The sequence below is a fragment of the Nicotiana tabacum genome, chromosome 3 (assembly GCF_000715075.1).
Source record: "Nicotiana tabacum cultivar K326 chromosome 3, ASM71507v2, whole genome shotgun sequence".
In the NCBI taxonomy this organism is placed as follows: Eukaryota; Viridiplantae; Streptophyta; class Magnoliopsida; order Solanales; family Solanaceae; genus Nicotiana; species Nicotiana tabacum.
In genome coordinates, this window is record NC_134082.1 from 55,430,359 (window position 1) to 55,454,252 (window position 23,894).

The 23,894-nt window shown below is 37.3% G+C and overlaps 1 protein-coding gene and 2 non-coding genes across 3 annotated transcripts; 2 read left to right on the plus strand and 1 right to left on the minus strand.

Annotated features, from left to right (window-relative positions):
• Positions 1-8,356: 8,356 nt before the first annotated feature.
• Positions 8,357-8,461, minus strand: LOC142179749 (small nucleolar RNA R71). Its single transcript, XR_012708286.1, has one exon. It is a non-coding gene; the product is annotated as a small nucleolar RNA R71 (small nucleolar RNA).
• A 651-nt stretch (positions 8,462-9,112) lies between these two features.
• Positions 9,113-10,037, plus strand: LOC142176341 (uncharacterized). Its single transcript, XM_075243573.1, has 2 exons — positions 9,113-9,534; positions 9,773-10,037. Exons 1-2 carry the CDS (start codon positions 9,113-9,115, stop codon positions 10,035-10,037), a joined length of 687 nt encoding a protein of 228 aa, XP_075099674.1.
• Positions 10,038-21,871: 11,834 nt separating this feature from the next.
• LOC142179742 (small nucleolar RNA R71) lies at positions 21,872-21,977 on the plus strand. Its single transcript, XR_012708279.1, has one exon. It is a non-coding gene; the product is annotated as a small nucleolar RNA R71 (small nucleolar RNA).
• Positions 21,978-23,894: the final 1,917 nt, after the last annotated feature.

The following is a 23,894-nucleotide window of genomic DNA, read 5'->3' on the forward strand; positions in this document are numbered from 1 at the left end:
CAAATAGTCGAGCAACAAAGTCTTGATGCCTTAACGATCAAAAGACTCCAGGCTATAATGGAAGAATTAATGGCCAATTTCCAAGAAGAGCCTCAATTCGATGAAGAGAGCTAGTTCCCACAAGAAGATTATTTTGAAGAAGCAGATATAATGAGCAAATCTTGGCTTGAGGAACAAGCTCAATTGATAAAATCTCATGAATTTCTCCGTAATGGTCTTTTAAATATGATAGAACAGATGATAGATGAAAGAACTGAGCTCAGGCAAGAAATAGACCAATTTGGCTTAGATATGCATGACCTGCATGATCAATTGAATAAAAGGGAGCTAAGGCAAGAAATAGACCAATTTGGCTTAGATATGCATGACCCGCATGATCAATTGAATAAAAAGGTTGAGGCATCTGATGTCCTACAACCAATCCTTGTGGACACTGGCTAACTTGAGGAGCGGAAAGAGGAACTTCAACTATTCGACCAAAATATTATTAGGGATGCCAAGGTTGATGAAGAGTGCAAAATTGAGGATGTCAAAAATAATGCAATTTTGGAGTTGGAGCGTATTGGACCTCATTCTAAGCATTTTTCAACATTGTGTTTGGTTGGTGATATGGAAATCGATCCAGTCGAGCATATGAAGGAGTCAATGGATGAGGAACAAAGTGCTTATATTCTGAAATTTGTGATGTCAAGGAGACGAAACGACATCCCCCACTTAAAGGCCAACAAGTGCAAGATGCGATACCTATTTCTTGGTTCATTTATTTTTATACAGAATTGGGGTGCAATTCATATCTTCAAAGTGGAAGGAAAAGTGGTAAAAGTGATGGTGTCATGCCGCAGTGTTAAATCAAGCGCTTCTTGGGAGGCAACCCAGCCTGTATTTTAATTTGTTTTTATTTTTTATTCTTTATATAGTGTCAAGTTTCGTGTTGTTTTTGTTTTGCAGAGTAGGGGAAGTTTGAGTACCCGAAGTTGAAGTTGAGGAGTATGTTTGAGCTTAAGTGTGGGGTTGTCCCGACCCTTAATATTGAGGATCATGACCGAGCTAGGCCCGAGAAGGCCGCAGGGAGTATTTCTTACCCCTATTTTAATATTTTTCTCTATGATCATGCATAGAGGACTATGCATAAAATAACTGTGGGGTGAGAAAACTACTTTCTGAAGTGTAATTATATAAAACTATTTTTTTATTTATTTTTTATTTAGTTTTTCTTTTAGAACTCGTAGTAGACATAGTCTAGGTAAAAAAACGAAAATTGAAATTTTTTTAGAAAAAGTTCAGGCTTTTCCCGATGATGGATCTTTTGGACAATTTTCTTGAGGGATAAATTCCAATTAAAAACACCAAAAATATATTTTTTTAAAGATAGTTAGGTAGTATCCCTTGGTTTTTCTTTGGGCGCCAGTTCTTTTCCAAGGGTATAGCTCGAACCGGGTACTTTATTTTTATTTTTTTTAGGAGTAGTTCAGGAAGAAACTGAGTCACTCTCTGAGACTTATTGACATGGTTGATGCTGGCACATTAGGCTAAGTCATACAGGCTATCTTTCCGTATAGTTGGTTTGAATGGTGAAGCCTAAGTAAAGTAAATAACCTATTTTGTAACACATTTTCTCAATTATTTGACTTGTATGCAACATAGTGCAATATTGTTTAAATTTCTAAATTATGTGTGCTTGCTTGACTTGAGAGTTGAACAGAACCATCTTGATTGAGTCATGTGCAATGTGTGTGTGAGAATTTGTGATTGTCTGTGCTATCATGTGTAGTCTAGAACTTGCCCCGTGTGTTGATTGAAGCAGAATTGTAAGTGTGCTAATCTAGGAGATGATGTAGGTGTTTCTTTCTTGGTCATGGATGTGCTTGTCACATAAAAATAATATTTTCCGTTGCTAGCCCCTTTGAGCCTATAGACCTTTCTTTTGGCACCCACATTACAAGCCATACTCCTATTTTGTTCTTAATTTGAGATAGAACCTTTACCTCCTAAGGAACTTAGTCGCTAAAAGAAATAAGGTTAGAGATTGGGGAGTAGCTTTTGAGTGGAACCATGGAAGGGCCCGTTGGTGCACTAAAGTTGAATTTAAAAGTCACGAGCCGATGAACTTTAATGTATGGAGTGTGTGAAGAAAAGAAGAGAGAGAGAGAGAGAGAGAAAGGAAAAGAAAAATTGCAAGAAAAGAAAAAAATATGATAGTACAAATAATGGAAAAAATACACACCTCCGATTCTTATTGATATGTGCTAGTGGAAATATAGAAGTGCTTAAATGAAAAGAGGGCTATGATGTATATGGCAAATGAATTGGTTGAGAAGAATATGTGTTTGAATCATGAATGTAGTGCATTAAAGTGCTTAGGAGGGTTAGCCATTATTTCTAAATGTATCATACACGTCCCTTAGCCAATATTTCAACCTTAAAGTCCTAATTGATCCTAGATTTGGCTAGCTTAAATTAGTAGAGATATATACTACGGGCAAGCTTATGGTATGACCACGGGATGCATATGAACTCTTTGTGAGAGTGAGCGAATTTTGTTCAATTGTGCGATGTCCTTAATCTATATTAAAAAGTATATTTGAATGTGTGAACTACTATGTTCACTTTTTTGTTTGTTGGTAAGGGCATATGATCTCATGAATGGTTAGTAATGTTGTAAACTTTCGTGTTGGGTAAGTTCATGAATTGAGGGTGCTTAGTGGTTGCAAGTCGGTTTTTGAGGTTGGGTGGTCACAAATAGGTTGTTGAAATTGATTGAATTGAATGGTTATACTTGGGCATGCTTAAACGGGAAGAATGTGAATTTTTGAGTGCTCATGCTTGTGTGCTGGTATTGATAATAGTCAAGGGTATAGAGTGTGGTTAAAATTTAAGGTACTCCTCTATAATTGATACTTGTACTTAGTTGGAGGTTTATTAGATAGTCCCATTGCTCGAGGACGAGCAAGAGTCTAAGTGTGGGGTGCTGGTGTTTAGCTTAAAGCATATATATTTGTATGTATATTGCCTCAAATTTTACTTTTGTTTCGTGAATTTGAGATGTTAAATGCTATGATTTATATTAATTTGAAGTATTTTTATGTGTAGGAATGATTCAGGAGCAATTGGAGGCAAAACATGCAAGATTTGAGAAAACAAACAAAATCGGACGAATTGAGCATTTGGGCGCCACAGGCAGCGCCTGGCGCCACCTGTAGCACTGGAGACAGAATGGAAGTTTGAGGCAGCGCCCTGGTGGGCGCCTGGCGCTACCCAGGGAGGCCCCCACCAGGGTGCCGGTGACGTGATTTTATCCAATTTCGCCCGGGACAAGGTTATTTCGGCCCTAGACCTACCCAACACGTATAAAAGCAAGACTAAACCTATTTTTGGAGAGGAAGACACCACTTTGGAGATATAGAACATACTTTGAAGGAGAATTGACGTGGAGGAACACAACCCACGCTTGGAGGAGGCTTCTAACTAGTTTTTCTTCTCTTCTCTTCCCTTAATTTCATAGTTTATTAGCTCTAGAGTTTTGGGGTGCTACATGAACGTTGTAGTTTGGAGTTTAAATTGTTCTTATTATTTATCATATTGGGTTATTTATTCAATCTTGCGTTTAATTATTTGATTGCTTGAGCACCAATTGAATACTATCTACGAATCTAGGATTGAACTCGGGAGAGGGAATTCTAGATTGCATATAAGATTGAGTGGAGCAAGATCTTAACTCTGAGGGGAAGCGGATTTGCAGTTAGGATAGGGATATACCTAATCGCCTTGCTTGGTTACTATACGGGAATTATCAATGCGTTCTTGTTAATCCTAATTCCATAGGAATATAGGCGTTAGTTAGCTTGAATAGGCGAGTTGTACTTCAAGAGAAGGCTACGAGCAATATTAACCCTGTCAACCAATAACCCAGATAAATTAATTAGACGTTTTAAGTGAAAAACTCAACGGGATTGTTAGCTAACTCATAGCTCTAGAATATTCACTCACATTGAATTCGTCTCTATAATTTTCCAACTTGTTTTCTTTAATCTCTTAGTTTGTTACGTTAGATTAGTTTTAGTTAAATATTCATACGTTAGGATTCTCTTGAATAGATTAATTGTTTGATTTAATTTATAGTTAATCACAAGTCCTTGTGGGTACAATATCTGGACTTATAATCCTATATTACTTTTTGACCACGTATACTTGCGTGTGTGTTTGGGAGCAACAACTTTTTGGCGTCGTTGCCGGGGACTTAAAAATTAACTAGTCTACTAGATTAGATTTTTATTTTTTGTCTACTCAAGTATTTTTCTTAGTTTAATATTTACTATCTTTGTTGATATGGCATCTTGGAATGATAATTGGTTGAATATTGGTTATTTTATTATGGTGATCCTTGTCCATATTGTGGAGGACCACACTTAGGGCAAAATTGTGCATCTCAATCTGATGTGTGGAATTTTTGTAATGTGTGTGGTTGTCAAGGTAGCCATTGGGATGATTATCCTAATTCTTATTATCCATATCAGAGTTCTTATTATAATATTTCTAATAATGTTTATGAGTTTGATAGGAGAAATGAAGTGGAGGATATGGAAAGCATGTCTCGTATTATGGATATGATGCGGCAAATAGTCGAGCAACAAAGTCTTGATGCCTTAATGATCAAAAGACTCTAGGCTAGAATGGAAGAATTAATGGCCAATTTCCAAGAATAGCCTCAATTCGATGAAGAGAGCTAGTTCCCACAAGAAGATTATTTTGAAGAAGCAGATATAATGAGCAAATCTTGGCTTGAGGAACAAGCTCAACTGATAAAATCTCATGAGTTTCTCCGTGATGGTCTTTTAAATATGACAGAACAGCTGATAGACGAAAGAACTGAGCTCAGGCAAGAAATAGACCAGTTTGGCTTAGATATGCATGACCTGCATGATCAATTGAATAAAAAGGTTGAGGCGTCTGATGTCCTACAACCAATCATTGTGGATACTGGCCAGCTTGAGGAGCGGAAAGAGGAACTTCAACTATTCGACAAAAAATATTATTAATGATGCCATGGTTGACTAAGTGCTCAAAATTGAGGATGTCAAAAATAATGCAATTTTGGAGTTGGAGAGTATTAGACCTCATTCTAAACATTTTTCAACATTGTGTTTGGTTAGTGAGATGGGAATTGATCCAATCAAGCATATGAAGGAGTTAATGGATGATGAACAAAGTGCTTATATTCTGAAATTTGTTTTGTCAAGGAGACAAATCGACATCCCCCACTTAAAGGCCAAGAAGTGAAAGATGCGATACCTATTGCTTGGTTCATTAATTTTTATACATCCACCCCAAGAACGTGACAGAAAAATTGATGCAAATTGGGGGCGCAATTCATATCTTCAAAGTGGAAGGAAATATGGTGAAAGTGATGGTGTCGTGCCGCGACGTTAAATCAAGCGCTTGTTAGGAGGCAACCCGGCCTGTATTTTAATTTTTTTATTTTTTTTTATTTTTTATTCTTTATATAATGTCAAGTTTCATGTTATTTTTGTTTTTGCAGAGTATGGGAAGTCTGAGTACACGAAGTTGAAGCTTAGGAGCATGTTTGAGCTTAAGTGTGGGGTCGTCCCAACCCTTAATATTGAGGATCATGTCCGAGTTAGGCCCGAGAAGGCCTCAGGGAGTATTTCTCACCCCTATTTTAATATTTTTCTCTATGATCATGCATCGAGGACTATGCATAAAATAAGTGTGGGGTGGAGAAACTACTTTCTGAAGTGTAATTGTATAAAACTAGTTGATTGTTGTGTATTCAGTAGAGACAAGTATTCCAGGAGCATGTTGGGAGTAGTTTAGGAATAAACTGAGTCGCTCTAAGATACTCATTGACATGGTTGATGTTGGGACATTAGGCTATGATATGCATTCTATTTTCCAGTGTATTTGGTTTGAATTGTGAATCCTAAGTAAAGTAAATAACCTATTTTGTGACGCCCTTTTTCAATTGTTTGACTCGTATGCCACATCGTGCAATATTGCTTAAATTTTTCAATTATGTGTGCTTGCTTGACTTGAGAGTTGAATAGAACCGTCTTGATTGAGTCATGTGCAATATGTGTGTGATTATTTGTAATTTTCTGTGCTATCCTATGTAGTTTAAAACTTGTCTCGTGTGTTAATTGAAGCGAAATTGTAAGTAGTGCTAAAACTAGGAGATGACGTAGGCCCTAGACCTACCCAACACGTATAAAAGCAAGAACCGAAACTTATCAAGTAGAAGAGATAGACCTCCTTTTATATGAGTTGAAGAGACCTTGGGCGAAATAGCCTTGTCCCGGGCGAAATAAAAAAAGTCCCGCAACACAGCGTCCAGGCCAGCGCTAGGCGCTGGTCCTGACACTGAAAACAGAAACATTTTGCTGTTTTCAATTCAAAATCCTTTTGCAATTATAATGAATTCGTCCTTGTCTTCTACTTGGGGGGACAAAAAGACAAAGGGTGTCCCCCCTTTTTGTTATTATTTTAATTTTCTTTCTTTTTCTTCCGCATTTTATTTAATTTTGCTCCAAATCTCTCCATCTTCACACTACTTTATTACTACACAGTTGAAATATAATATTAAGTACAAAAAAATATAATTAATACTCAAATGATGATTAAAAGTACTAGAATATGAGATAACAATGGGTAAATATATGTATTTTTGGTCGAACATCAACCAAAAACTTGTTGCTCCCAAACGCACACGCAAGTATACGTGGTCGATAAGTAATATAATTATAAGTTGACTGTCGAACCCACAGAGACTTGTATAAACTACTCACTAAATCACTAAAATTGTTATTCAATCCAGCTAAAATCAAAGTCCGCTAATATGATTATATTATACTACGATTCTAAATAATAACTAAATTATCAAGTAACGAGTTGATTGTTGTGTGTTCAATAGAGACAAGTATTCCAGAGTTGTGATCAATTCACCATTCATATTGTGTTCTAATTAACTCTCCCTTTCATATAATTCACTCATGGTTGCTAATTAATTGATAAATGCTCTCATAGCCTTCTCCCGAAGTACTACTCACCTATTCTCAATAGATTAATACCTATATTCCTATGAAATCAATATATTGAGAATGCATTAAGATCATGATATTTAATTAAGCACGGTGACTAGTATATTCCTATCCTAACCACAAATTCGCTCACCCTAAGGGTTAAGATCTTAAGCATGAATTGAAGAGAGCATGATCTTAACCCTTAGGGGGAGCGGATTTGTGGTTAGGATAGGAATATACCTAGTCACCGTGCTTAATTAAATATCGTGATCTTAATGCGTTCTTAATAGATTGATTTCATAGGAATATAGGCGTTAATTTATTGAGAATAGGTGAGTAGTACTTCGGGAGAAGGCTATGAGAGCATTAATCGATTAATTAGCAACCATGAGTGAATTATAAGAAAGTGATAGTTAATTAGAACACAATATGAATTGTGAATCGATCACAACCCTGTAATACTTGCCTCTACTGAATACACAACAATCAACTCGTTACTTGATAATTTAGTTATTATTTATAATCGTAGTATAATATAATCATATTAGTGGACTTTGATTTTTGCTGGATTGAATAATAATATTAGTGATTTAGTGAGTAGTTTATACAAGTCTATGTGGGTTCGACACTCAACTTATCATTATATTACTTGTCGACCACGTATACTTGTGTGTGCGTTTGGGAGCAACAAGTTTTTGGCGTCGTTGTCGAGGACTTGAATATTAGCTACTTGCTAGTTTTTGCTTTAATTGTTTATTTCGTCGAGTCTAACGTTACTTGATTGTTGCTCTAATCTCAGGAACTTTGATTGAATGCGTAGGGTTAGAATCCAGGACCGACTTCAAGGCTTTGATCCTGAACCTAAGATAAAATTTCACAGGAGGTTGAAGGAAGCAAGGGACACGAATAATATTCAGGCACTTGTTCAATTTCCTGTGGACATGGCAGAGGAGAAACCTATGGCTGTTCAGGAGGTGGCGATGCCCAACATTGCTAATGTCACCTCCAGTATAGTGAAGCCCAGGATCACTCGGCACTTTGAGCTGAAACAGAGCATGATCCAGCTACTTCATGCAAACGGGCAATTTATGGGTCTTCCACACGAGGATCCACAACAATATATTCTGAACTTCTTGGAGATAAGTGATACTTATATCACTAACGGGGCCACTCCAGATTTTGTGAGGCTCACACTTTTTCCATTCTCTCTGTTGGGCGAAGCTAAGCGATGGCTAAAGGCAGAACCAGCTAATTCCATTACATCATGGAACGATTTTGCAAGAAAATTTCTGGCAAGGTTCTTCCCTTCAGGCAAAACTGCAAAGATCAGAAGTGAGATAGTTGCCTTCAAACAGAAAGCAGGGGAATCTTTATACTCAGCTTGGGAATGGTTCAAGGGGCTACTCAGAGATTGTCCTCATCACAATCAGACGAATGAAGTGTTAGCTCACACTTTCATAAAAGAGCTCCATCCCCAAACAAAAATTTTAGTCGATGCTGCAGTTGCAGGTAAAGTATTGGAGAAAAGCTTCGATGAAATTTATGCATTATTGAAAAAATTCTCCAAAAGTAATCCGGATTTGCAAGGAGAGATGGGCAGGAACATGGTACTAAAATCACCAGGGGTTCTTGAATTAGATGTTATCTCAGCATTGTCAGCACATGTCTCTACACTGACCAACCAAGTCAATCAGATGGCCATGATCATTAACAAGCAACAAGCCCAGCCAGTACAACAAGTTCAAATATTTTGTGAAGTATGTGGAGAGGGTCACATGAGCAATCTATGCCCAGCAAATCTAGAGTCTGTATATTTTGTGGGTAATGCAAATCGAGGCCAAAAAAATCAGTATGGGGACACCTACAATTCCAACTGGAGGAATCACCCAAACTTCTCTTGGGGTGGAAATCAAGGCAATCAGAATCAATACCTGCCTCAAGCACCTCAACAACAATCCAGACCACCTTAGGCTGAACAACAAGCTAGCCTTGAGGAGATGATGAAGAAATTGATGGCCGACCAACAAGCCCTTAATCAGAAATTAATAGTATATAAACAAACTTTCAATCAGAAAATAATGGCTAATCAGCAGGCTCAAGCCGCAACACTGAGAAATTTGGAGCACCACGTGGGCCAACTTGCCAGAGCCCAAAATACCAGACTAATAGGGGATCTTCCTAGTGATACGGAGCCCAATCCTAAAGCTCAAGTCAATGCGGTTACCTTGAGAAATGGAAGAGCATTAGAAGAAGCTCTAAAGAAAAAGAAGAATACAGCTCATCCTGAAGGAGAATTAGTTCCCAAGCCAGTTGAGGGGAATGAGAAAGATGATAAAGGACCCGAGCCAGTAATTGAGACTAGGCCACCACCTCCATTTCCACAAAGACTACAGAAGCAAGAAGATGATGCTAAGTACAAGAAATTCCTAGATATTTTGAGCCAAGTGAGTGTGAATTTGCCTTTGGTGGAAATTTTGCAGGAAGTGCCTAAGTATGCAAGGTATCTCAGAGATTGTGGCAAACAAACGAAGACATGCAGAGGTCAAAACAGTTGCACTTACTAAAGAGTGCAGTGCTAGAGTTTAGAGTAAACTTCCTCATAAGTTGAAGGATCCTGGGAGTTTCATAATCCATTTTTCTCTTGGAAACAAGAAGTTGGTAGAGCCCTGTGTGTTTTAGGGCTAGTATAAATATGATGCCATCCTCTTTGTTCAAGAAACTCGGATTGGGGTACTTAGACCTACTAGAATCACTTTACAGTTAGCAGATAGGTCAATAGTAATGCCAGAAGGAATTATTGAGGATGTATTAGTTCGAGCGGGAAAGTTTATTCTTCTTGCTGATTTTATTGTTCTTGATTACAAGGCAGATGAGGAAGTGCCCATTATTTTGGGGAGACCATTCTTAGCTACCAGTGGAGCAATTATTGATGTGAGGGTAGGGAAGTTAAAAATGAGAGTTGATGATGAGGAGGTCACTTTTAATGTGTACAAGGTACTTTAGCTCCCTAAGCATTATGAGGACTTGTGCATAACTACTGTGGTCGAATTGAAGTGAATAGAGTAGAGTCAACATGTGAATTATAGTGATCTAGATAGGACAACTGAGTTAGAGAAGGTAGTGTTTCAAACTGAGCATGTAAAGATGATTGAGAAAAGAGCCAGAGATGAAAAAGGAGACCTTCCAAGAGCGTGCAGAAAGGCTAGACTTCATGGGAGAAAGATAAGAGAAAGCACCCAACCTGAGCAGAGTAGCAGAGTCGTGCTGCGACTATAAATAAGGCGCTTGTTGGGAGGCGACCCAACCTGTATATCTTTTATTTATTATTTTTTAGTAACAAGTTTTGTGTTGTTTTAATTTTGCAGAGTAGGGGAAGTCTGAGTACCCAAAGTTGAAGCTGAGGAGCATGTTTGAGTCTAAGTGTGGGGTCGTCCCGACCCTTAATATTGAGGATCATATCCGAGCTAGGCCTGAGAGGGCCTCAAGGAGTATTTCTCACCCTTGTTTTAATATTTTTCTCTATGATCATGCATAGAGGACTATGCATAATATAAGTGTGGGGTGGGGAAACTACTTTCTGAAGTGTAATTGTATAAAACTATTTTTTTATTTAGTTTTTCTTTTAGAATTCATAGTAGACATAGTCTAGGTTAAAAAATAAAATAAGAAAATAAATAAATACGAAAATTGAAAAAAATAAATAGAAAAAGTTCAGATTTTTCTCGACGATGGATCTTTTGGACAATTTTCTTGAGGGAAAAAGTTCGATTAAAAACACCAAAAAGATTTTTCATTTTTTAGGATAGTTAGGTAGTATCCCTTGGTTTGTTTTTGGGCGCGAGTTCTTTTCAAAGGGTGTAGCTCGAATTGGGTTCTTTATTTTTTTAGGAGTAGTTTAGGAAGAAAATGAGTCGCTCTAACATACTCATTGACATGGTTGATGCTGGCACATTAGTCTATGACATGCATTCTATTTTTCCGTGTATTTGGTTTGAATTGTGAAGCCTAAGTAAAGTAAATCGCCTATTTTGTGACGCCCTTTTTCAGTTGTTTAACACGTATGCCACATAGTGCAATATTGCTTAAATTTCTCAATTATGTGTTCTTGCTTGACTTGAGAGTTGAACAGAACCGTCTTGATTGAGTCATGTGCAACGTGTGTGTGAGAATTTGTGATTTTCTGTGCTATCCTGTGTAGTCTAGAACTTGCCCCGTGTGTTAATTGAAGTGAAATTGTAAGTTGTGCTAATCTAGGAGATGACGTAGGCATTTCTTGCTTGATCATGGATGTGATTATCACATAAAAATAAAAGTTTCCGTTGCTATCCCTTTCGAGCCTATAGACCTTTCTTTTGGCACCCACATTACAAGCCATACCCCCATTTTGTGCTTAATTTGATATTGATTGAACCTTCACCTCCTAAGGCACTTAGTCGCTAAAAGAAGTTAGGTTAGAGATTGGGGAGTATCTTTTTAGTGGAACCATGGAAGGGACCGTTGGTGCACTAAATTTGAAATCAAAGGTCACTAGCCGATGAACTTTAATGTATGGAGTGTGTGAAGAAAAGAAAAAAAAGAGGAGAAAAGGAAAAGAAAAATTGAAAGAAAAGAAAAATGATAGTGAAAGTATGTAGAAAAATAAACACCTCCAATTCTTATTGATTTGTGCTAGCGAAAATATAGAAGTGCTTAATTGAAAAGTGGGCTATGGAGTATATGACAATTGATTTGGTTGAGGAGAATATGTGCTTGAATTGTAAATGTAGTGAATTAAAGTACTTAGGAGGGTTAGCCACTATTTCTAAATGAATCATACCCGTCCCTTAGCCTATATTACAAACTTAAAGTCCTAATTCATCCTAGATTTGGCTAGCTTAAATTATTAGAGATATACACTACGGGCAAGTTTATGGTACGATCACGAAATGCATATGAACTCTTTGTGAGAGTGAGTGAATTTGGTTCAATTGTCTGATGTCCTTAAATTATGTTCAAAAGCACTTTTGAATGTGTGGACTAGTCTGTATTCATTCTTTTGTTTGTTGGTGAGGGCACATGATCTCATGAATGATTGGTAATATTGTAAACTTTCTTGTTCGGAATGATTCTAGAGCAATTGGGGGCGAAACGCGCAAGATTTGAGCTTAAACAAACAAAAACGGGAAAAATGCCATTTGGGTGCTGGCGCCACCTGTGGCACTAAAAATAGTTTTGGAAAATTAGGCAGTGCCGTGGTGGGCGCCTGGCGCTGGGCTGGGCGCCAGTGACGTGAATTTTCTCCAATTTCGCCCGTGACAAGATTATTTCGTCCCTAGACCTACCCAACACGTATAAAAGCAGGACTAAACCTATTTTTGAAGGGGAGATGCTACTTTGGAGGAAAAATACACACACGATCGTGAGAAAGCAGAGAATTCTCAGTTTTCTTCATCTTTTTCTAGTATTTCAAATTGATTCAACATTTATGCAATTGTTTGATTAGATTATGAGTGGCTAAACACCCATTGTTCTGGGGTTGTGATTTAGCCATGAATATTGTTGTTTGATATTAGCTTGACCTTGATTATAATTCACCAATATATGGTTGTTTCTTCAATTCTGTGTTTAATTGCTTAATTGTCTAGCCAGCAGTTAGGTTCTATTTACTATCTTTGATATGCTTGGGAAAGCCGTGTTTAGATTAGAGAAGAATTGAAGAGAGCATGATCTTAACCCTTAGGGGGAGCGGATTTGTGGCTAGGATAGGAATATACCTAGTCACCGTGCTTAATTAAATATCGTGATCTTAATGCGTTCTTAATAGATTGATTTCATAGGAATATAGGTGTTAATCTATTGAGAATAGGTGAGTAGTACTTCGGGAGAAGGCTATGAGAGCATTTATCAATTAATTAGCAACCATGAGTGAATTATATGAAAGGGAGAGTTAACTAGAACACAATATGAATGGTGAATCGATCAAAACCCTGGAATATTTGTCTCTACTGAATACACAACAATCAACTCGTTACTTGATAATTTAGTTATTATTTAGAATCGTAGTATAATATAATCATATTAGTGGACTTTGATTTTAGCTGGATTGAATAACAATTTTAGTGATTTAGTGAGTAGTTTATACAAGTCTCTGTGGGTTCGACACTCAACTTATCATTATATTACTTGTCGACCACGTATACTTGCATGTGCGTTTAGGAGTAACAAGTTTTTGATGTTTAGCTTAAAGTATATATATTTGTATGTATATCGCCTCATATTTTACTTTTGTTTGGTGAATTTGGGATGTTAAATGCTATGATTTATATTAAATTGAAGTGTTTTTATGTGTTAGAATGATTCGGGAGCAACTGGGGGCGAAACACGCAAGATTTTAGCCAAAACGAACAAAACCGGACGAATTGAGCACTTGGGATCCACAGGTAGCGCCTGGTGCCACCTGTGGCACTGCAGGCAGAATGGAAGTTTGAGGCAGTGCCCTGGTGGGCCCCTGGCGCTACCCAGGGCGCCGGTGATGTGATTTTGTCCAATTTCGCCCGGGACAAGGTTATTTCGGCCCTAAACCTACCCAACACGTATAAAAGCAAGACTAAACCTAATTTTGGAGGAAATGATTTGGTTATATAGAACATACATTGAAGGAGAATTCACGTGGCGAAACATACACCACGCTTGGAGGAGGCTTCTAACTAGTTTTTCTTCTCTTCTCTTCCTTTAATTTTATAGTTCTTAGTTCTAGAGCTTTGGGTGCTACATGAACGTTGTAGTTTGAAGCTTGAATTGTTATTATTATTTTATCATATTGGTTTATTTATTAAATCTTGCGCTTAATTATTTGATTGCTTGATCACCAATTAAATACAATCTACGAATCTAGGATTGAACTCAGGAGAGGGAACTCTAGATTGCATATAAGATTGAGTAGAGCATGATCTTAACTCTGAGGGGGAGCGGATTTGCAGTTAGGATAGGAATATACCTAATGGCCTTGCTGGGTTATTATACAGGAATTATCAATGCGTTCTTGTTAATCCTAAATCCATAGGAATATAGGCGTTAGGTTAGCTTGAACAGTCGAGTTGTACTTCGGGAGAAGGCTACGAGCAATATTAACCCTGTCAATCAATAAACCAGATAAATTAATTAGACGATATAAGTGAAAAACTCAACGGGATTTTTATCTAACCCATAACTCTAGAATATTCACTCACATTGACTTCGTCTCTGTAATTTGCCAACTTGTTTTCTTTAATCTCTTAATTTACTACTCCAGATTAATTTTAGTTAAATATTCATATGTTATGATTCGCTTGAATAGATTAATTGTTTGGTTTAATTTAGTTGATAGTTAATCATAAGTCCCTGTGGGTACGATATCAGGACTTACAATCCTATATTACTTGTCGACCACGTATACTTGCATGTGCATTTGGGAACAACAAGTTTTTGGCGTCGTTGCCGGGGACTTAGAAATTAACTATTCTACTAGATTAAATTTTTACTTTTTGCCTATTAAAGTTTTTAATTTATTTTTATTTTAACTTACTTTAATATTTTATTATCTTTGTTGACATGGCATATTGGAACGATAATTGGTCGAATATTGGTTATTCTTATTATGGCGATTCTTGTCCATTTTGTGGAGAACCACACTTAGGGAAAAATTGGGCATCTCAATCTGATGTGTGGAATTTTTGTAATGTGTGTGGTTGTCAAGGTGGCCATTGGGATGGTTGTCCTAATTCTTATTATCCTTCTCAGAGTTCTTATTATAATGTTTCTACTAATGTTTATGAGTTTGGTAGGAGTAATGAAGTGGAGGATATGGAAAGCATGGTTCGTATTATGGACATGATGAGGCAAATAGTCGAGCAACAAAGTCTTGATGCCTTAACGATCAAAAGACTCCAGGCTAGAATGGATGAATTAAAGGCCAATTTCCAAGAAGAACCTCAATTCGATGAAGAGAGCGAGTTCCCACAAGAAGATTATTTTAAAAAAGAAGATATACTGAGCCTATCTTGGTTTGAGGAACAAGCTCAACTAATTAAATCTCATGAGTTTCTCCGTGATGGTCTTTCAAATATGACAGAACAACTGATAGAAGGAAGAACTGAGCTCAGGAAAGAAATAGACCAATTTGGCATAGATATCCACGACATTCATGATCAATTGAATAAAAAGGTTGAGGCGTCTGATGCCCTACAACCAATTTTTGTGGATACTGGGCATCTTGAGAAGCGGAAAGAGGAACTCCAATTATTCGACCAAAATATTATTTATGATGCTAAGGTTGACGAAGAGTGCAAAATTGAGGATGTCAAAAATAATGCAATTTTGGAGTTGGAGCGTATTTGACTTCATTCTAAACATTTTTCAACATTGTGTTTGGTTGGTGACATGTGAATTGATCCAGTCGAGCATATGAAGGAGTCAATGGATAAGGAACAAAGTGCTTATATTCTGAAATTTGTGATGTCAAGGAGACAAAACGACATCCCCCACTTAAAGGCCAAGAAGAGCAAGATGCGATACCTATTGCTTGGTTCATTTATTTTTATACTACCGCCCCAGGAACGTGACAGAAAAATTGATGCAAAATTAGGGGCACAATTCATATCCTCAAAGTGGAAGGAAAAGTGGTGAAAGTGATGGCGTCGTACCGCGACGTTAAATCAAGCGCTTGTTGGGAGGCAACCCAGCATGTATTTTAATTTTTTAATTTTTTAATTTTTATTTTCTTATATCGTGTCAAGTTTCGTGTTGTTTTTGTTTTGCAAAGTAAGGAAAATCTGAGTACCCGAAGTTGAAGCTAAGGAGCATGTTTGAGCTTAAGTGTGGGGTCTCAGGGAGTATTTCTCACCTTTGTTGTATTATTTTTCTCAATGATCATGCATCGAGGACTATGCATAAAATAAGTGTGGGGTGGGGAAACTACTTTCTGACGTGTAATTGTATAAAATTATTTTTTATTTAGTTTTTCTTTTAAAATTCGTAGTAGACATAGACTAGTTAAAAAACGAAAATTAAAAAAAAAGTTTAGAAAATATTCGGACTTATCCCGACGATGGATCTTCTGGACAATTTTCTTGAGGGATAAAGTCTGATTAAAAACACGAAAAAGATTTTTTTAGGATAGTTAGGTAGTATCCCTTAGTTTTTCTTTGGGCGCTGGTTCTTTTTCCAGGGTGTAGATCGAACCGTGTACTTTATTTTTATTTTTTTAGGAGTATTTCAGGAAGAAATTGAGTCGCTCTGAGATACTTATTGACATGGTTGATGCTGACACATTAGGCTATGACATACATTCTATTTTTCCATTTATTTGGTTTGAATTGTGAAGTCTAAGTAAAGTAAATAGCCTATATTGTGAAGCCTTTTCTCAGTTGTTTGACTTGTATGCCACATAGTGCAATATTGCTTAAATTTCACAATTATGTGTGTTTGCTTGACTTGAGAATTGAACAGAACCGTTTTGATTGAGTCATGTGCAACGTGTGTGTGAGGATTTGTGATTTTCTGTGCTATCATGTGTAGTCTAGAACTTTCCCTGTGTGTTAATTGAAGCGAAAATGTAAGTTGTGCTAATCTAGGAGATGACGTAGGCATTTTCTTGCTTGATCAGGGATGTGATTGTCACATAAAAATAAATTTTTTCGTTGCTAGCCCCTTTGAACCTATAGACCTTTCTTTTGGCACCCACATTACAAGCCATACTCCTATTTTGTTTTTAATTTGAGATAGAACCTTTACCTCCTAAGGCAATTAGTCACTAAAAGAAGTAGGGTTAGAGACTGGGGAGTAGATTTTGAGTGAAACCATGAAAAGGCCGGTTGGTGCACTAAAGTCAAAATCAAAAGTCACTAGCCAATGAACTTTAATGTATGGAGTGTGTGAAGAAAAGAAAAAAAAAAGAGAAAGGAAAATAAAAATTGCAAGAAAAGAGAAAAAAATATGATAGTTCAAATAATGTAAGAAAAAAATACATACCTCCACTTCTTAATGATTTGTGCTAGTGGAATTATAGAAGTGCTTAATTGAAAAGAGGGCTATGATGTATATGGAAAGTGAATTGGTTGAGAAGAATATGTGCTTGAATTGTGAATGTAGTGTATTAAAGTGCTTAGGAGGGTTGGTCGCCATTTCTAAATATATCATACCCATCCCTTAGCCTACATTAGAACCTTAAAGTCCTAATTGATCCTAGATTTGGCTAGCTTAAATTAGTAGAGATATACACTATGGGCAAGCTTATGGTACAACCACGGGATGCATATGAACTCTTTGTAAGAGTGAGCGAATTTTGTTCAATTGTGCGATGTCCTTAATCTATATTCAAAAGTATATTTGAATGTGTGGACTACTATATTCACTCTTTTGTTTGTTGGTAAGGGCACATGATCTCATGAATGGTTAGTAATGTTGTAAACTTTCGTGTTGGGTAAGTGCATGAATTGAGGGTGCTTAGTGGTTGCAAGTAGGCTTTTGAGGTTGGGTGGTGAAAAATAGGTTGTTGAAATTGATTGAATTGAAATATTATACTTGGGTATGCATAAACGGGAAGAATGTTAATTTTTGTGTGTTCATGCTTGTGTGCCGGTATTGATAATAGTCAAGGGTATAGTGTGTGGTTAAAATTTAAGGTGCTCCTCTATAATTCATACTTGTATGTAGTTCGGGGTTTATTAGATAGTCCCATTGCTCGAGGACGAGAAGAGTTTAAGTGTGGGGTGTTGATGTTTAACTTAAAGTATATATATTTGTATGTATATCGCCTCATATTTTACTTTTGTTTCATGAATTTGGGATGTTTAATGCTATGATTTATATTAATTTGAAGTGTTTTTATGTGTTGGAATGATTCAGGAGCAATTGGGGGGAAACACGCAAGATTTGAGCCAAAACGAACAAAATCGGACGAATTGAGCACTAGGGCGCCACAGGCAGCGCCTGGCGCCACTTGTGGCGCTGGAGGCGGAATGGAAGTTTGAGGCAGTGCCCTGGTGGGCGCCTGGCGCTACCCAGGGTGCCGATGACATGATTTTGTCCAATTTCGCCCAGAACAAGGTTATTTCGGCCCTAGACCTACCCAACACGTAATAAAGCAAGACTTAACCTATTTTTGGAGGAAAAGACGCCACTTTGTTGATATAGAACATACTTTGAAGGATAATTCACGCGAGGCAACATACACCATGCTTGGAGGAGGCTTCTAACTAGTTTTTCTTCTCTTCTCTTCCTTTAATTTTATAGTTCTTAGTTCTAGAGTTTTGGGTGCTACATAAACGTTGTAGTTTGAAACTTGAATTGTTCTTATTATTTTATCATATTGGTTTATTTATTCAATCTTGTGCTTAATTATTTGATTGCTTGATCACCAATTGAATACTATCTACGAATCTAGGATTGAACTCGGGAGAGGGAATTCTAGATTGCATATAAGATTGAGTAGAGCAAGATCTTAACTCTGAGGGGGAGCGGATTTGCGGTTAGGATAGGAATATACCTATTCGCCTTGCTTGGTTACTATATAGGAATTATCAATGCGTTCTTGTTAATCCTAATTCCATAGGAATATAGGCGTTAGGTTAGCTTGAACAGGCGAGTTGTACATCGGGAGAAGGCTGCGAGCAATATTAACCCCATCAATTAATAAACCAGATAAATTAATTAGACGATATAAGTGGTAAACTCAACGGGATTGTTAGCTAACCGATAACTCTAGAATATTCACTCACATTGACTTTGTCTCTATAATTTGCCAACTTGTTTTCTTTAATCACTTAGTTTGTTACTTTAGATTAGTTTTAGTTAAATATTCATACTTTAGAATTCGCTTGAAAAGATTAATTGTTTGAGTTTAATTTAGTTGATAGTTAATCACAAGTCCCTATGGGTACGATATCTGGACTTACAATCCTATATTACTTCTCGACAACGTATACTTGCGTGTGCGTTTGGGAGCAACAAGTTTTTGGCGTCGTTGCCGGGGAATTGTATAAAACTATTTTTTTATAAGTGCCGGTTCTTTTCTAACTTGATAAGTGCCGGTTATTGCTTTTATACGTGTTGGGTAGGTCTAGGGCCTACGTCATCTCCTAGATTATTTCAACTTATAATTTCACTTCAATTAACACACGGGTCAAGTTCTAGACTACATAGGATAACATAGAAAATCAAAAATTCTCACACACACGTTGCACATGACTCAATCAAGACGGTTCTATTCAACTCTCAAGTCAAGCAAGCACACATAATTGAGAAATTTAAGCAATATTACACTATGTGACATATGAGTCAAACAACTGAAAAAGGGCGTCACAAAATAGGCTATTTACTTTACTTAGGCTTCATAATTCAAACCAAATATACGGGAAAATAGAATGCATGTCATAGCCTAATGTGCCAGCATCAACCATGTCAATGAGTATCTTAGAGCGACTCAGTTTCTTCCTAAACTACTCCTAAAAAAAATAAAGTACCCGGTTCGAGCTACACCCTTGGAAAAGAACCAGTGCCTAAAGAAAAACCAAGGGATACTACCTAACTATCCTAAAAAATGAAAAATCTTTTTGGTGTTTTTAATCGGACTTTTTCCCTCAAGAAAATTGTCCAAAAGATCCATCGTCGGGAAAAATCTGAACTTTTTCTAATTTTTTTTTTCAATTTTCGTTTTTATTTATTTTTTTATTTTATTTTTTAAGCTAGACTATGTCTACTACGAGTTCTAAAAGAAAAACTAAATAAAAACAAATGGTTTTATACAATTACACTTCAGAAACTAGTTTCTCCACCCCACACTTATATTATGCATAGTCCTCGATGCATGATCATAGAGAAAAATATTAAAACAAGGGTGAGAAATACTCCCTGAGGCCCTCTCAGGCCTAGCTCGGACATGATCCTCAATATTAAGGGTCGGGGGGACCCCACACTTAGGCTCAAACATGCTCCTCAACTTCAACTTTGGGTACTCAGACTTCTCCTACTCTGTAAAATAAAAACAACACAAAACTTGACACTAAAAAAATAATCAATAAATAAAAGATATATAGGTTGGGTTGCCTCCCAACAAGCGCCTTATTTATAGTCGCGACTTGACTCTGCTACTCTGCTCAGGTTGGGCGTTTCTCTTCTTCTTTCTCCCATGAAGTCTAGCCTTTTTGTACGCTCTTGGAAGGTATCCTCTTTCATCTCTGGCTCTTTTCTCAATCATCTTTACATGCTTAGTTGGAAACACCACCTCCTCTAACTCAGTTGTCACATCTAGATCTCTATAATTCACATGCTGACTCTACTCTATTCCCTTCAATTCGACCACAATAATCATGCACAAGTCCTCATAATGCTTAGGGAGCTTAAGTGCTTTGTACACATTAAAAGTGACCTCCTCATCGTCAACTCTCATTTTTAACTTCCCTTCCTTCACATCAATAATTGCTCCACCGGTAGCTAAGAATGGTCGCCCCAAAAGAATGGGCACTTCATCATCTGCCTCGTAATCAAGAACAATAAAATTAGCAGGAAGAATAAACTTTACCACTCGAACTAACACATCCTCAATAATTCCTTCTGGCATGACTAGTGACCTATCACATAGGGCTCTACCAACTTCTTGTTTTACAAGAGACAAATGAATTGTGAAACTCCCAGGATCCTTCAACTTAGGAGGAAGTTTACTCTAAACTCTAGCACTGCACTTTTAAGTAAGTGCAACTGTTTCGAACTCTGCATGTCTTCGTTTGTTTGCCACAATATCTCTGAGATACCTTGCATACTTAGGCACTTCCTGCAAAATTTCCACCGAAGTCAAATTCACACTCACTTGGCTCAAAATATCTAGGAATTTCTTGTACTTAGCATTATCTTTTTGCTTCTGTAGTCTTTGTGGAAATGGAGGTGGTGGCCTAGTCTCAATTACTGGATCGGGTCCTTTATCATCTTTCTCATTCCCCTCAACTGGCTTGGGAACTAATTCTCCTTTAGGATGAGCTGTATTCTTCTTTTTCTTTGGAGCTTCTTGTAATGCTCTTCCATTTCTCAAGGTAACCGCATTGATTTGAGCTTTAGGATTGGGCTCCGTATCACTAGGAAGATCCCCTATTGGTCTGGTATTTTGGACTCTGGCAAGTTGGCCCACGTGGTGCTCCAAATTTTCTAGTGCAATGGCTTAAGCCTGCTGATCAGCCTTTATTTTCTGATTGAAAGTTTGTTGATCTGCTATTAATTTCTTATTAATGGCTTGCTGGTCGGCCATCAATTTCTTCATCATCTCCTCAAGGCTAGCTTGTTGTTCAACCTGAGGTGGTCTGGATTGTTGTTGAGGTGCTTGAGGCCGGTACTGATTCTGATTGCCTTGATTTCCACCACAAGAGAAGTTTGGGTGATTCCTCCAGTTGGGATTGTAGGTGTCCCCATACTGATTTGTTGGGCCTCAATTTGCATTACCTACAAAATATACAGACTCTGGATTTGCTATGCATAGATTGCTCATGTGACCCTCTCCACATACTTCATAAAATATTTGAACTTGATGCATAGGCTGGGCTTGTTGCTTGTTAATGATCATGGTCATCTGATTGACTTGGTTGGTCAGCGTAGAGACTTGTGCTGACAATGCTGAGATAACATCTAATTCAAGAACCCCTGGTGATTTTTGTACCATGTTCCTACCCATCTCTCCTTGCCAATCCGGATTGCTTTTGGAGAATTTGTTCAATAATGCATAAATTTCATCGAAGCTTTTCTCCAATACTTGACCTCCAGTTGCAGCATCGACTACAATTTTTGTTTAGGGATGGAGCCCTTCTATGAAAGTGTGAGCTAACACTTCATTCATCTGATTGTGATGAGGACAGTCTCTGAGTAACCCCTTGAACCTTTCCCAAGCTGAGTGTAAAGATTCCCCTGCTTTCTGTTTAAAGGCAACTATCTCACTTCTGATCATTGTAGTTTTTCCTGAAAGGAAGAACCTTGCCAGGAATTTTCTTGCCAAATCTTCCATGATGTATTGAAATTAAATGGTTCTGCCTTTAACCATCGCTTAGCTTCGCCCAACAGAGAGAATGGAAAAAGTGTGAGCTTCACATAATTTGGAGTGACCCCGTTAGTGATATAAGTATCACTAATCTCTAAGAAGTTCAGAATATGCTGTTGTGGATTCTCGTGTGGAAGACCCATAAACTGCTCGTTTGCATGAAGTAGCTGGATCATGCTCTGTTTTAGCTCAAAGTGCCCAGTGATTCTGGGCTTCACCTATGCTGGAGGTAACATTAGCAATAGTGGGCATTGCTACCCGCTGAACAACCATATGTTGCTCATCTGCCATGTTCACAGGAAATTGAATGAGTGCTTGAATATTATATGTATCCCTTGCTTCCCTCAACCTCCTGTGAAATATTTTCTCAGGTTCGGGGTCAAAGCCGTTGAGTCTGTCCTGGCTTCTAACCCTACGTATTCAATTAAAGTTTCTGAGATTAGAGCAACAATCAAGTAACATTAGACTAGATGAAATAAACAATTAAAGCAAAAACTAGAAAGTAGTTTATATTCAAGTTCCCGGCAACGGCGCCAAAAACTTATTGCTCCCAAATGCACACGCAAGTATACGTTGTCGACAAGTAATATAATGATAAGTTGAGTGTCAAACTCATAGAGACTTGTATAAACTACTCACTAAATCACTAAAATTGTTATTCAATCCAGCTAAATCAAAGTCAACTAATATGATTATATTATACTACGATTCTAAATAATAACTAAATTATCAAGTAACGAGTTGATTGTTGTGTATGCAGTAGAGACAAGTATTCCAGGGTTGTGATCGATTCACCATTCAAATTGTGTTCTAATTAACTCTCCCTTTCATATAATTCACTTGTGGTTGCTAATTAATCGATAAATACTCTCATAGCCTTCTCCCGAAGTACTGCTCACCTATTCTCAATAGATTAATGCCTATATTCCTATGAAATCAATCTATTAAGAACGCATTAAGATTACGAAATTTAATTAAGCATGGTGACTAGGTATATTACTATCCTAACCACAAATCCACTCTCCCTAAGGGTTAAGATCATGCTCTCTTCAATTCTTCTCTAATCTAAACACAGCTTTCCCAAACATAACATAAATAGTAAATAGAACTTAACTGTTGGCCATACAATTAAGCAATTTAACACAGAATTGAAGAAACAACCATATATTGTTGAATTATAATCAAGGTCAAGCTAATATCAAACAACAATATTCATGGCTAAATCACAACTCCAGAATAATGGGTGTTTAGCCACTCATGATGTAATCAAACAATTGCATAAGTGTTGAATCAATTGGAAATACTAGAAAAAGATGAAGAAAACTGAGAATTCTCCGCTTCCTCACGATCCCGTGTGTATTTTTCCTCCAAAGTGGCGTCTCCCCTTCAAAAATAGGTTTAGTCTTGCTTTTATACGTGTCGGGTATGTCTAGGGCCGAAATAACCTTGTCCCGGGCGAAATTGGAGAAAATTCACATCACTGACGCCCACCAGGGCGCTGCCCAATTTGGCAACACTGTTTTCAGCGCCACAGGTGGCGCCAGGCACTGCCTGTGGCGCCCAATTGGCATTTTTCCCGGTTTTGTTCGTTTTAGCTCAAATCTTGCGCGTTTCGCTCCCAATTACTCTCGAATCATTCTTGCAAGTAAAAACACTTCAAATTAATATAAATTATAGCATTTAACATCCCAAATTCACGAACAAGAGTAAAATATGAGGCGATATACATAGAAATATATATACTTTAAGCTAAACATCAATAATTTCATAATCCAAACATATTTCTTCAAAAGGAGATTCATATTCGACGCCCATATTACGTTGTA